General features: G+C 35.8%; 1 protein-coding gene across 2 annotated transcripts in view; it reads right to left on the bottom strand.

The window, feature by feature from the left end:
* Window positions 1-8,793, bottom strand: part of CARPA (Carbonic anhydrase-related protein A) — a 304,577-nt gene extending 295,784 nt beyond the window's left edge. Inside the window, exon 1 of one of the 2 annotated variants that reach the window (XM_076536805.1) lies at window positions 8,147-8,793. In XM_076536805.1, the coding sequence (XP_076392920.1) occupies window positions 8,147-8,201 (55 nt within the window). In that variant the 5' untranslated portion in view covers window positions 8,202-8,793. The remainder of the gene's footprint in view (window positions 1-8,146) is intronic. The other variant, XM_076536806.1, reaches the window with a different exon arrangement.
* Window positions 8,794-14,940: the final 6,147 nt, after the last annotated feature.

The raw sequence follows: 14,940 nt of genomic DNA, 5'->3' as shown, positions 1-14,940 counted from the left end.
TGGTATTTTTAGATACTTTTCAGTCATGAATTTCTAATTTGACTAATTATGCTTCAAACTTGAGTACTATTTACTCTCGCTGAGAGGCAGCCATTTTGTATTGGAAATATCAACGAAAAATTTACTCAGAAATTTTTGTCAGTGTCTAAGCTTGAGATTAATGTAAAATAAGTGGTATTTTCAGATACTTTTCAGTCATGAATTTCTAATTTGACTAATTATGCTTTAAACTTGAGTACTATTTACTCTCGCTGAGAGGCAGCCATTTTGTATTGCAAATTTCAACGAAATATTTACTCAGAAATTTCCGTCAGTGTCTAAGCTTGAGATTAATGTAAAATAAGTGGTATTTTGAGATACTTTTCAGTCATGAATTTCTAATTTGACTAATTATGCTTTTAACTTGAGTACTATTTACTCTTGCTGAGAGGCAGCCATTTTGTATTGGAAATATCAACGAAATATTTACTCAGAAATTTTTGTCCGTGTCTAAGCTTGAGATTAATGTAAAATAAGTGGTATTTTGCGACACTTTTCAGTCATGAATTTCTAATTTGACTAATTATGCTTTTAACTTGAGTACTATTTACTCTCGCTGAGAGGCAGCCATTTTGTATTGGAAATATCAACGAAATATTTACTCAGAAATTTCCGTCAGTGTCTAAGCTTGAGATTAATGCAAAATAAGTGGTATTTTGCGACACTTTTCAGTCATGAATTTCTATTTAACTATATTTCAAACTTGAGCGCCATTATACTCTCAGCAGCCATTTTGTTTTAAGAGCATCTCAGTCCAGAAGCGTTCCTCCGAACTTAACCTCAAAATTGATACAGCACAAGTCCCATTTACACTTCCAAATCAGGTTAACTAACCCACATATTTCGAATTTGCAACTCACTGCAAAAATATCTAAGAAAACAATGAAAATTCATTTGGTAAATATAGTATACATAACTCCAAATCCAGTGTAATAATAATTCATCTTTTCAACGAAAGAAAATGCATTCATCCCATTGCAGATTAAAATCGCATTGAATTTTTAAAAGCGACATCCCTGAGAAAAATCGACTTCCCTTCCAGCAGATACCAGTTTCAGAAACAGCTTTAAATATTTGCTCGAGATGCATAGAAACGAAGTAACGACCGCGATATTTCGGTAAATTTCGCCGGCAAGTATTTGACCGGCAACCGGGCTCGATCACCCAGGATTAATAAAAATAAATCCGAGATTACCCTGCCACCCATCGTCCTCCCAGATTGATTTCCATCCTGGTTATCTAGTCATTTTTTTCCCCACCCTCGCTACCGATAACGAACGCTTTACTATTCTTTTTTTTATTTTCCGAACAACAAATGGATTCGACGCTTTTCAACGTCCAGTCTCGCTTGATACGCAATATTTGTTTTTTTTTTTTTTTGGAGCAAAAAGGATAAATCAATTGCGCAGGTCAAAAATTATTGTCGATAACTTGTTCGGCAAAGGGCTCGCTTAACAGAACTATTCAATTTTGCATACGTTTTTGCACTTACTTTGACACACATTATTTTTCCGAATATAAATAGACAGAGTTGGAGTCGTATGATGAGTTAAGTTTGTTGTATGTTCAGCAGCTCAAATAAAAAGTTTCGCTTCGCGCAATTGCGATGGGACGTCAAACGAAATGGAAGTGACGCACCAGGACGCAGTCTGTGAAATAAAATTTGTTGAAAATAAAATACTTGAAATAAGTTTTATTGAATCTGTAATAAAATTAATTGTGCGGTTGCAGAAAAATTGTAAGTATTAATAGTGTGAAATTCTGTGATAATTTCAGTGAGTTGATAAAAAGTGTGTGCGTGAATAAAAAGGAAACGTATCGTATTTGAGCGTGCGTCATGCGTCATCGTGGGAATAGAGGTGAAACTTCATCCACAATGGGCGACGGCTGCATATTTAAACGCTTTTGTCTCGACATTGCGGTTCGAACAGCCCGTAAAGTTGAAATGCACGAGCACAGACGCTGTATGTAACCGCTCGTAATTTTCTATCTGGTCCCAAACCATCTCCGGGACAGCGAAGCTTCAGCCTGCATCTAATCGCACGCATTATCGCGTAAGCGTGCACTCTCGATCGAACCTCGTCGACTGTTATCGTCGTTATTGACGGGAACCAGCTCGTAATTACGGGAGAACGTCGATGGAACGAGCCGGGTGTGAAGTAGCTCGACTAAATATTTCCGATACACCCGTTGCACACGGGATTATTACTTTCCTCGTTGTTGCACACCATCTTCTTGGATAACAAGGGGAACTAACGGTTAGAACCGTATGCGACGGCGATATATCTAGAGATATACCGTACGAAATGTAGGATTTTTATTCGTTTCGATGTATAAGAAGGAAAATGAGTGACAGGAGATTATTATTAGAAAACGGCGATATATCGAGAGAGTTGTATATGATGCAAAATGGAATTTTTATTGATTGGTATGTATGAAAAGGACATCAATTGATGATAGGAGATTAATATTAGGAAACGGCGATATATCAAGAGAGTTGTAAAACACAATATATTGTGAGATTTTTAACTATTTCTGTGTATGCAAAGAGCAATAGAATGAGTGGGAGAATTGTGATGGGAACGGCAATATATCACGAGAGTTGTACAATATGATGCAAAATAAGATTTTTATTAATTTCTGTATACAAAAAGTAAATCAATCGATGATAGTAGATTAATATTAGAAAACGGCGATATATCAAAAGAGTTGTACAATACGACGCAAAATAGGACTTTTGACAATTGCAATATATGAAAAGGAAATTATTAATGGTAGGAGATTAATATTAGAAAACGGCGATATATCAAAAGAGTTGTACAATCCGACGCAAAATAGGACTTTTGACAATTGCAATATATGAAAAGGAAATTATTAATGGTAGGAGATTAATATTAGAAAACGGCGATATATCAAAAGAGTTGTACAATACGACGCAAAATAGGATTTTTGACAATTGCAATATATGAAAAGGAAATTATTAATGGTAGGAGATTAATATTAGAAAACGGCGATATATCAAAAGAGTTGTACAATACGACGCAAAATAGGATTTTTGACAATTGCAATATATGAAAAAGAAATTATTAATGGTAGGAGATTAATATTAGAAAACGGCGATATATCAAAGGAGTTGTACAACACAATATATTATGAGATTTTTAAGTATTTATGTGTATAGAAAGTGGAACGGAATGAATGGAAGAATTGTAATGGAAACGGCGATATATCGAGAGAGTTGTATAATATGATGGAAAATAGGGTTTTCGACCATTTCTGTATTTAAAAAGTATATCAATGGATGATAGGAGATTAATATTAGAAAACGGCGATATATCAAGAGAATCATACAACACGATATATTGTCAAATTTTTAAGTATTTCGCCGAATAGAAAGTGGAACCAAATGAACGGGGCCAAAATGAATGAATAAACCAATTTAAATGGAAACGGCGATATATCAAGAGAGTTGCAGAAAACATTGCAATATAGTAATTTTTGATCCGTCTATATGAATAGAAAGAAAATTAATGAATAGGGGTATAATATGCAAAACGGCGATATATCAAGAGAATAATAAAATTAACTAACCTAAGATTTTCATAGCTGTTTTCTAAAATTTCAGATTTAGCGAATTTTTACATGATACTTCAATAGCTTTTGCACATTTGAAATTTCACGAATCCTCAAATTTCATAAACGTAAAACATCATAAAACGCTTACAAGCGTTTTTCAGTGTAATCAGTTTTTTAAACGTTTTCATTGTTGAAATTTACATTTGAAAGTTAAAAGTACATTTATAACATATTCGAATAATACTTTTGTACTGTACTGTTGAAAACAAACGAATCGTGAAATTTATTTAGTTTATGGCCAACACAATCTGACTATATAGAATTGTATCATAATATATGACAAGTGTATTACCGCAGACCTGTACTTTATCTCTATCGTTTATTTATTTATGGAATTTAATCGAATTTTCTCGCGAAAATATGAAACCAGTTATACAAAACATCAAAAAACGGAAATAGATATTAAAAGAGAAATATTAGCATCGATCTTCCGTATTACCATAAATATTTATTTCCGCGAATTAAAATATGAGAAGTGTCAAAAATGAAAGTACGAAAAGAGCTCAAAATAAATACCCCAAAATTCACTTCGCTCGAGGTACGAAAAGAGCTAAAATCAAATAAAGCAAAACTACGAAAAATTGATTGAAATAAAAAACGATTTAAAAGGAAACCAAACGGACCAATTATATAATACAAAATGTAAGACCATTTTCCCGTATCTGGCAATGATAAAAGGAAGTCTGAGCATCGTTGGATCGCGAATGAAATTAAGCAAACTCGAAGCGGTTGCATATTTCATTGGGCTGGTAATCTTGTTTATTGCACGCGGAGCTACGCTCCTAAGTAATTGAACGTAAACAGTGCAATTTTCCGGTGCGTTCGTTTGCTCGATTTCCGTTGGCGGATCGATCCTCCCTACCTTTGATCCGAGACAGAGAATCGTGGGTAAAAGGCCCGTAAAAAATGGCACGCATTTTCATTCATTCATCGGCGGGCAAACCAAAGCGGATCCGGTATTCTCCGTTTTGACAAAGGGACATCGGCGCAGAAGAGGGGAGAAATAAAAGGAATCGAGAACAACGCGTTTTGATTCACTTTCACGGGCTCGTGCTCTTTCACCTGGCCAGATTTTTGTTAGGATCGACACGAAAATCCATCGTACATACGTGCATATCGTTTTTTATTTGCCCGACGAAAGCTCCGTTAATGCACGCGTTAACACCCTACGATCCGTGCCGGCTTTTTTACAATCTCCCTTTTTCTTCGGCCATTGCGAGCTTCACCCATCTCTTCGCTGTTGTCTGTCCCTGTCCCGCGCTTACTGTGCGCGCAGATAACGAGGGTCCGCGCGTAAAACCTGCCGACACGTGTAAAAACGCTAGCCCCGGGCTCTTCCCCCGTTTTATTTTGCCCTGTAACTATTTGCTGTAAAACAACCCCCGAAAAATCTCTTTCGAACGAGACCACTGCTTTTAAACCGCGCTCAGACATTTTACGCTCGTTATCTCCATTCGGGATGCTTTTCTACCTTGACCTTGCATTCTCTTTTCTTCGCATGTCGATTTACACTACCGTGTAAGTCATTTTGACATACTTGTCAAAACTACCAACGCCATCTATTAAATATGTTATCTGAAAACAGTATCCCCTACAAAACACAACAATTATTGGAATCGAGAATAACTTATAGCGACAGAATCTTTCGTCCGTGTCACAAAATCATGGGCAAGCAACAAATTGCGAGCGTTGAATATTGCGAGATGTTATCAAAGCCAGACGAAACTGTACATTCCTGGAATCAATTGTAACTAGTGATGGGACGCGGTGCTTCAAGTATGAACCTCGAACAAAGCGCCAAAGTGCTACGTGGAAATCTCCGGGCTCTCCAAAATCAAAAAATTGCGATCCAGAAGTCCCTCGAGAAGACAATGTTAATTTGCTTTTACGATTCTAAAGGAATACTTCGGGAATTCGTTCCCGGGACAAAATGTTAATGGTTTATTATCTGGGTGTTATGGAACATTTGTGGAAGAGGATCGTTCGAGGCCCGAGAAGTTGGTTTCTGTTGCATGACGCACCATTAGTAAATAATATTAATAATATTATAAATTAGTAATGATATTAAAAATTACTAAATTGTACCGAATATAATAATATAACCCGATTACTAAAAATTTCCCGCCTAAAACGTCCGCCATTTTCTCCGTCCCGCCATTTTAAGCATCAGCTCCCATCAAGCTTAATTCTATCCATTCTCTAAAACGAATATGTAATCTGCTCTCGTTTTAATCTCACTTTTCGTGTATTCTCCTTCTTATAAAAATTAGGTTTGAACATCTACTAAAAAGTTACTTTTGTCAACTACCCTTGTGAGTTACGGAGATACAAGAATTGGTGTGATATTTTTGAAACGTGTCATTTTTTAAAGTGACTAAATGATTATTATTGCAAGTATTATAACTGAATTATTTTAATAAGATAGAACCAAAAAATTATTGTAAAATTTTTGTCTGAGTCAATGCGTTCATTATTCAAAATGGCAACTTGTTACGCTCGAGGTCTCGCAAAGAGTTTTAAAACAATTTTGTTTTTCTCCCACGCAATATCGATTGATTTGCTTGCATTTGTCTATCTCTGCACTTCGCCATTTTCAACTTATCTTGTTTGCGTCTTTCAGCTTATCTTGTTTGCGTCGTTAAATGCAAGTATGTCTATAAATATAATAACTAGAACTTTCAAGAGTAATAATTACAAATTAACCCAATATTTTTAAGATCATATCTGTTATAACTAGACTCTGAAAAATTATAACAGAAAATTAATACAAGATTGTCGAGTCCATGTATCTCGAAAGTGACACCTAAACTAAGTTGCAATAACCAGAAATATCATAGAACTTTACTAAAAATAAACTTGTAAAAATAATAAAAAATTGAAGGAAAACATGAATATTAAATTTGAGGTAAAAATTCCCAGCAAAATTCCTTAAATACAAAATACAAATAGAAAATGTCGCAGAGGAAATAATTCTAAAACCTTCCCAATAAAATTAAGCTCACACACACGTACCTTAGAACAGCAATATAAAAATAATACTAAACCGGTAAGAAAATAATAAAAAATTGAAGAAGAACATGAATATTAAATTCGAGGTAAAAAATTCCCAGCAAAATTCCTTAAATACAAAATACAAATAGAAAATGTCGCAGAGGAAATAATTCTAAAACCTTCCCAATAAAATTAAGCTCACACACATGTACCCTAGAACAGTAATATAAAAATAATACTAGAACAGTAAGAAAATAATAAAAAATTGAAGAAAAACATGAATATTAAATTTGAGGTAAAAAATTCCCAGCAAAATTAAATACTAAATACTGAATACGAATTCCTTAAAATAGAAAATATCGCAGTAAAAATAATTTTAAAACCTTCCTAATAAAATTAAGCTGACACACATGTACCCCAGAGCAGTAATAAAGTATCAGTAACGAAAAATTTCAGTGCCTGCAAGTCGGAGGATTAACCCTATTCCCACCCCGTAAAAACAGATTAAGCGAGCTTCCTGTTGCTCCAAGTTTATTAAGTAATTTAGAGTTAAACACGTCGAGGGAGGGAAAAAAATAGTTTGCAAGAAGTTTCGGTTAGAAGCTGGTTAGCTCCAAACTTCCCTGCCACTTTATGGCACCATCGAGTTCGCGTTTCTTCATTTACCCTTACAAAATATCCAACCCTCGATTTTTCTTCTCTTCTATGAATTCTAGTATTAATTTCTTCCTTTAGGCAACTTTTTGGTTAGAACTTTTGTTTAGGAGTTTGGATACAAGTTTAAATACAAATCAAGCTTTGGACGTCCTGAGGGGTTAATTGATTCTTAACTCTGAAATTTTTGGTAATTTGTTTCTTTGATGTTCTTACGTGAATTTCTTGTGCAAATCTGTGCCATCATTTTTGGTATAAAACTACAAGTAAAATTTTGGTAGTAATTGATCTAACTTGATGTGACATGGTGTCAAAAAAATTTTGAACGTCACAAAAAAATCTTCAAAGTTAATTTTTTATAAGACATCAACTGTATATGAGGGTGAATTTTTTGTGGAATAAAAACTTGTTTACAAACCTAATTAATTTGCAATTCGCACAGCGATACAATCTTCCCAAAATTTTCTCTAAATAGCTCAAATTTAATTTTCCTAAAAATCAGCCCTTAACATACATCCCCGTCTCATCCATCCGCTAACATTTAATCGTCCTCAGCAATCAAAATCGCCCACAACCCGTAAAATCCCCGAATTACGCACAAGACTCTTGCCTAAACAAAACACAGATATCTCCATTGAAATAATCCAGGGTAGTAAATCATCCCCTGGAATAGTCGCAAAATATCCGCGTCGGAAAGTTTGGCCAGTAAATCACGGCGAACAAAACCATCGCGGCAAGTTTCCCGAAAGACAGAGGAGCAAGACACCTCTCCAAGGAACGGGGCCAAAAACGTTCAGTCAGATGAATTTGTAAAAAAAAAACTCACCGTTCACGATGACGACGACGCCTAGCAGGCAGAGCAGCAAGTGTCGCGGGCACATCTCCGTTCGGGCACAGAAAAAAAGGGGAACACGCAAAAAGGGGGATGCTCACTTGCTCCTGTCGGGCATCGTTTTTTAATCTCGCCGTGAAAAAGCAGCTCCCGGGGCGATCAGAGCAGGGACGCACGGGCGTTCATCGTCGTCCCGGTGCTCGTCATCTCGAACGATCACAAACACTCGATGACGAGCCGCGATTAATTAGTGTAAGCGAACTCTTTTGAGAGACGTCTTTGTCCGGCGTCTTTCCAGGGATACTCCTCTCCCGGAGGATCTGGTTGTTTGTTTTCGATGACCTTTATTCCCTTCACTCTTAACGTAATTACTTTAACGGCACTACCGTTCTCTCATTTTATCCTGCCGGTTTCGGGTAATCCTTTCGAGGTGCACCAACGACGCGACGCGACACCTCAGGAGACGCCACGAGACACGAGCGTCGTCGGCGGACTCGCGGCGCTTACTGAGTCTCTCGAGGCGCTCCTCGAGGCTTGACGAGCACGTTTCTCACCCCCACCCCTTCCGCGAGTCGAAAGGCCGCGCGCCGATCGGCCGCGCATGCGCGCCACGCACCCGAGGGATGAAGCGCGGCGCCGAGTGTCCCGACGCTTTTCAAGGAGCCAACTGACTGAACAGCGGCCAAGGTGGTCACGTGGCGGGAAGGAGGGGGACACACATACACGCGTGTACGACTTGCGGCAAAAGTTATGACCTCAAAGGGGTCGTTAACGAGCACCCGCCAAATTAGTATAACGACCACTCCTCTCCCCTCGACATCTACTCGCTGCCACCCCGCTGATACCTTGGGTCTCCTTGGGACCGGCTACTTTTCAAACTTGATCGTAGTTGAATCTTCGGCTTGAAGAAATCTGGCTAATTCTCGAGCTAAATCTGACCACCGAATGGCAATCACGGGCTCAACATGATTTCGTTAGACTTGATCGGCGGGGTTGTTGCGAAATTCCTGTTCGATGTGAGGGTCGTTCTGAGATAGATGTGGGATTTGAGAGTTGTTCTGAAGTAATTAAATTATTTTTTCAGTTTTGTTATGTATATTAATTCCAAATTTTTGAAGGAAAATTTAAAAATTTTGTTTAAATTTTAATTCTAAATTTTTTTAAATTTTCAGTTCTAAATTTTTAAATTTTTAATTCTGAATTTTGAAAGAAAAAATCTACTTATCTTTGAAAATAAGTATCTTCAAAACAATAAGTTGGGGATGATTTATGTTCTTTTGTACAACATACTGAAACTTGATTTATGAATTGTTAATATTAGTATATTATTAAAGTGAAATTAATTTAATAATTAATCTAATAGCTTTAGTAATTTAGAGGTATCCATAAATTTGCCTGGTGAATTTATATTTTCAATATGTACTGTTTATGAACGTAATGTAATGATACGAGTCAATATGAGTCGGTACACTACTGTTAGTATTATCAATATTTATTATTGTACAACATTTACCTCGGACGTTCAATATTTATCGTGAATACAATCGATTTCAGTGGACATACTCTAAACAGTTGAGTTGACTTTCGATGGAATCGATCGAAATGGAAGGTTATTATAAATATTGACAGCATTTCGTCAATGTTTGAACATTTCAATTTTTGTCGAACAATGTAGTTAATATTTAGTATCGTAACAGGTTAATATATATGTTTGTTTAATAATATTGAATACAGTGAAGTAGTAGCAATGTATGTGATAATATATGGCGCCAAATTCAAATTTCGTGGCGTCAAATTCAAATCACGTACTGTTAACTTCAAATCATGTCATTCATTGATTCGTTTTTTATACAGTTATGATCAAAAATCCTATTTTGGGTCGAATTCTACAACTCTCTTGATATATCGCCGTTCTTCAATACTAATCTCCTATCATCCAATGATTCCCTTTTTATAAATAGCAGTGGTCAAAAATCCTATTTTATATCATATACAACTCTCTCGATATATCGCCGTTTTCTAATACCAATCTCTTATCATTCAATAATGTCTCTTTTATACATAGCAGTGGTCAAAAGTCCTATTTTGCATCATATACAACTCTCTCGATATATCGCCGTCTTCTAATACCAATTTCTTATCATTCAATAATGTCTCTTTTATACATAGCAATGGTCAAAAATTCTATTTTGCGTCATATACAACTCACTCGATATATCGCCGTTTCCATCACAATTCTTTCATTCATTCTGTTCCACTTTCTAAAACATAAGTAATTAAAAATCTCATAATATATTGTGTTGTACAACTCTCTTGATATATCGCCGTTTTCTAATACGAATCTTCTATCATCTAATAATTCCCTTTTTGTATATAGCAATGGATGAAACTCCTAGTTTTCATCATATTGTGCAACTCTCTTCATATATCGCCGCTTACTAATACTAATTTCCTATCATTAAACAATTCCCTGTTTATGGATAGCAATGGATGAAACGCCTAGTTTTCATCCTATTGTGCAATTCTCTTCATATATTGCCATTTGTGTATATCTAAATCTAACTTCACATTAATAGACTGCATCTATATTAAATGAAACGTAACAATTAATATCCACAATTGCATTAGAATTTGGCAAAACATATCACTGACACCATTTTGTAGTGGAGTCGCCATTACGTGCCGTTCACGATAGGCCGCCATTTTGTCATGCACACCAACGTCATCGCATGAACCTTGATATCTAAAATTATTTGCAAATCCAACATTACTATAACTTCCTATAACTATCAGCAAAATAAAATATCAGTAAAATAATTAAAAAATGTTCACCAAGAACACAGTACACATGCACGCGAGAATAATATCGATAAAAACTATAAATATCGCAGTAAAAAGGAGGAGTGCTGCCAAAATTTTGCGGACGAACATCAGGGTTCTTGGCCGACCCTTTCGAGTAGCGGCCATTTTCCGCGCGGCGATTTAGCAAGTTCCAGCAATAACCGAGCGGAACGAGGCGGAGATGAATTCGCCGGGTGAAAAAAAAGAGAAGAAGTTTTTTTCGTGGCTCTCCCGTGCACGCTTTGATCGGCGGCCCTTCAAAGCACCGACCCCCTGTCTCATTTCGATTCTGTTTTACTCCGCCCGCATATCGATATTCCAGCGAGCCCCCTGTTCCCCTCTTTTCCTTCGACCTTTCTCTTTATTCGCGCCTCCGTCAGGTCGACCAATTTTCGGCTTCGCGGAGAAACGCGAGCGGGAAGATGGAATGAAAAAAAAAGAAGGGAAACAAAAAGTTTCGAGTAAAAAGAAGATTCCTCATTAACCGGTGCTGGTACCTCTATGGGGGTGGATGCCTAAAGGAGGGTGAAATTTCCCTTTCTGCGCGGAAATGGATTTCGCTGTGAACGATTAATCCGTGAACGGAGGATGAATACGATCGGAGCCTGTTGCGAAATTATCTTCGCGTGAAACATCGCTTTGGAGGGTTCTTTCTTTGATCTGGAATGGTTACACTGCTTTGCTCATTCGATTAATCGGATGGGGGACCGGTCGATGGAACGCTGCGAATGTGCAGCGATGGTTGCTGGAGAGTTTAGGTCTGTTTGGGATTTCGGGATTTTGGGAAGTTGGGGTTTGAGGTAATGAGCTATGAAGAGTTTGGAATTTTGGGGTTTTGGGATTTTCAAGTTTTGGGGTTTTAGGATTTTGGAATTTTGGCATTTGGGAATTGTAGGATTTTGATATACTTGTAGATATCAAGGTTATTAAGATGGCGTTGGTGTACATGACAAAATGGCGGCCAGTCAGGAGCACCAGATAATGGCGACTGCATTGCCAAATGGCGTCAGTGAATTATTTTGCTAAATTTAAAAGTAATTGTAAATATTAATTGTTACTTTTCATTTAGTATAAATACAGTCAATTGAGATGAAGTTGGATTTAGATGTACTTGTAAATATCAAGGTTATTAAGATGGCGTTGGTGTATATGACAAAATGGCGGCCAATGGTGAACAATAATAGCTTCTTATTATTTTTTTTTTACAAAAGTACATATATTTTTCTTCTTATTATTAAATTATTTCTTCAATGTCTAATGTATTTATTCTAGTTGTGTCATTGTATTAAACATAAAAGTTTGCTAATACTAGACTCCATAAAATTCTTCACAAAATTTATGAAATTTTATCTGTAACACATTTTTAATAGTAATCTAGGATTAAAAAAAAATCCCCCGTTAGTCTCAAAGTTACCACAATCCTATCTTTATCTCCAACTATATTCACGATTTCCCAATAATGCAACTAGCACGAGTCAAATTCGAGTAGACAGGTTCCTCAGTTTCCACTTCCTCGGATCTCACGTTTTAATCCTTTTCTCTGTCAAACGATCCATACAACTCCCCCGTTGTTGACTACGTTACTGTCCCGGCTATTGGATAATTATTTACGTCTCCAGAGAAAGCAGAGTTCAGAGGATCGCTTTGATATGGAGAAACTAATTATTAATTACATCGATCGCGTATGACGCGCACCTCGTTAGCACACAGGTAGCTTGTATTCCCTCCGATACGCTATCGCGTTATAGAGATTAATTAACGATCGTGACGGGTATCGATGCTTGTAGATTCTTCTCTCCTTTTTTTCGGAAAAACCGAACCAGGTGTCGAGCATCATCGATACATCCTATCGACATCGGCGACGGCATTATTCTCCCTGCGACATTAAATTGGATATGAGATAAAAAGATTCGGTTAGTATTAACGTTACGATTGAACTTTTGAATTATTTATAAATTACTTTGAGCGCACGAAAGATTACTTATTTTGTCAATATGTTATTTATCGGAGATATTTTTATTTTTCTACCCTTTTATATTTCATTTTATAATTTTTATAATTTCTGTATTATTTTAAACTTTGTACAATTTCAGTATCAAACAGATCCAACTTAAAATTCTAATTTCTCTTCTTTTATGATCCCACAATTTAAAACTTTATTAACAGAAATTGTATCGCGATTTCGACTCCATATAAAAGCAAAAAAAGTAAGAAATCCGATATTATTATAATCGTAGTGTATCGCGCAGGAATATTATGCAACGTTCTCATCCATTTTAAGTGCATTCCACATTAATATTAACGCTAAGATTAATATGCGATACATGTGGCAAGATTTGAAGCACAAAGAGACTAGGTAAGCTGGAATCTGCATCGAAACTCGCATAATGTTCCCTTGATGACATGCCGACACCGATATACTTCCAATTTATGTCTCGTTAACGATGAAACTTGAACTATGCCGCGCCAAAATATCAAACATATTTTTGTACACGATATCCTCATCAAATTTCACGTTTCATCCTTTACTTTGCATTAACGCTCATCGAATTTTCCTTTGCCGTATCAAAATTCTTTCAAGTTGATCAACCTTCTCATTAAAGCGACACAAACTTAGAAATTAATTATATTAAGTGCAGAAAGTGATCGGGGTCTCTGACAATTTTTATTAATCTTTCCTTAATCAACTTTTGCATCTTCAGGAACTTTCAAATTATTTCGATTATTATCCTCGTTGTACCATCTTCGTGGATAGCGGAGGGAACTAACGGATAGGGGAACCGTATACGGCGATATATCTAGAGAGTTACACCATACGGCATTTTCATTCGTTTTATAGGATATTTATTAATAGGATTTTTATTCATTTCTATGTAAAAAGGGATTCAACGGCTGACAGGAGATTAATATTAAAAAACGGCGAGGTATCAAGAGAGTTGTACAACACAATATATTGTGAGATTTTTAAATATTTATGTATAGTTATTATATTTAAATATTTGTGTATAGAAAGAGGAACGGAATGAATGGGAGAATTGTGATGGAAACGGCGATATATCGAGAGAGTTGTATATGATGCAAAAAAGAATTTTTATTGATTGGTATGTACGAAAAGGACATCAATTGATGATAGGAGATTAATATTAGGAAACGGCGATATATCAAGAGAGTTGTAGAACACGATATATTGTCAGATTTTTAAGTATTTCTGTGTATAGAAACTATAACGGAATGAATGGGGGAATTTTAATGGAAACGGCGATATATCAAGAGAGTTGTACAACACGATATATTGTCAGATTTTTAAGTATTTCTGTGTATAGAAACTATAACGGAATGAATGGGGGAATTTTAATGGAAACGGCGATATATCAAGAGAGTTGTACAACACGACATATTGTCAGATTTTTAAGTATTTCTGTGAATAGAAACTGTAACGGAATGAATGGGGGAATTTTAATGGAAACGGCGATATATCAAGAGAGTTGTACAACACGATATATTGTCAGATTTTTAAGTATTTCTGTATATAGAAGGTGTAACGGAATGAATGGCGGAATTTTAATGGAAACGGCAATATATCAAGAGAGTTGTAGAACACGTTGCAATATATATAGTAATATATATTTTTGCACCGTCTATGTGAATGGAAAGAAAATTAATGAATAGGGGTATAATATACAAAACGGCGATATATGAAGAGACTAATACAATAAAGTAACGTAAGATTTTTATTTTTAATTTTGATTTTTAAGATTTCATCATTTTAGAATTTTAAAGTCATGTGATTTCAGGATTAACAAATTTTAGAATCGTTTAATTTTAATATTTTATCAATTTTTATATTTTGCAATTTTGAGAGTTGAGGATATCGTGATTTGGGACCTCAGTATTTAGGGATTTCACGAAAACAACGCGCCTAGATATAACAACTTCCAAAATAAACC

The sequence above is a fragment of the Megachile rotundata genome, chromosome 11 (assembly GCF_050947335.1).
Source record: "Megachile rotundata isolate GNS110a chromosome 11, iyMegRotu1, whole genome shotgun sequence".
Lineage (NCBI taxonomy): Eukaryota > Metazoa > Arthropoda > Insecta > Hymenoptera > Megachilidae > Megachile > Megachile rotundata.
The sequence above is the reverse complement of the archived record's forward strand: the minus strand, read 5'-3'. Positions and strand labels throughout refer to the sequence as shown.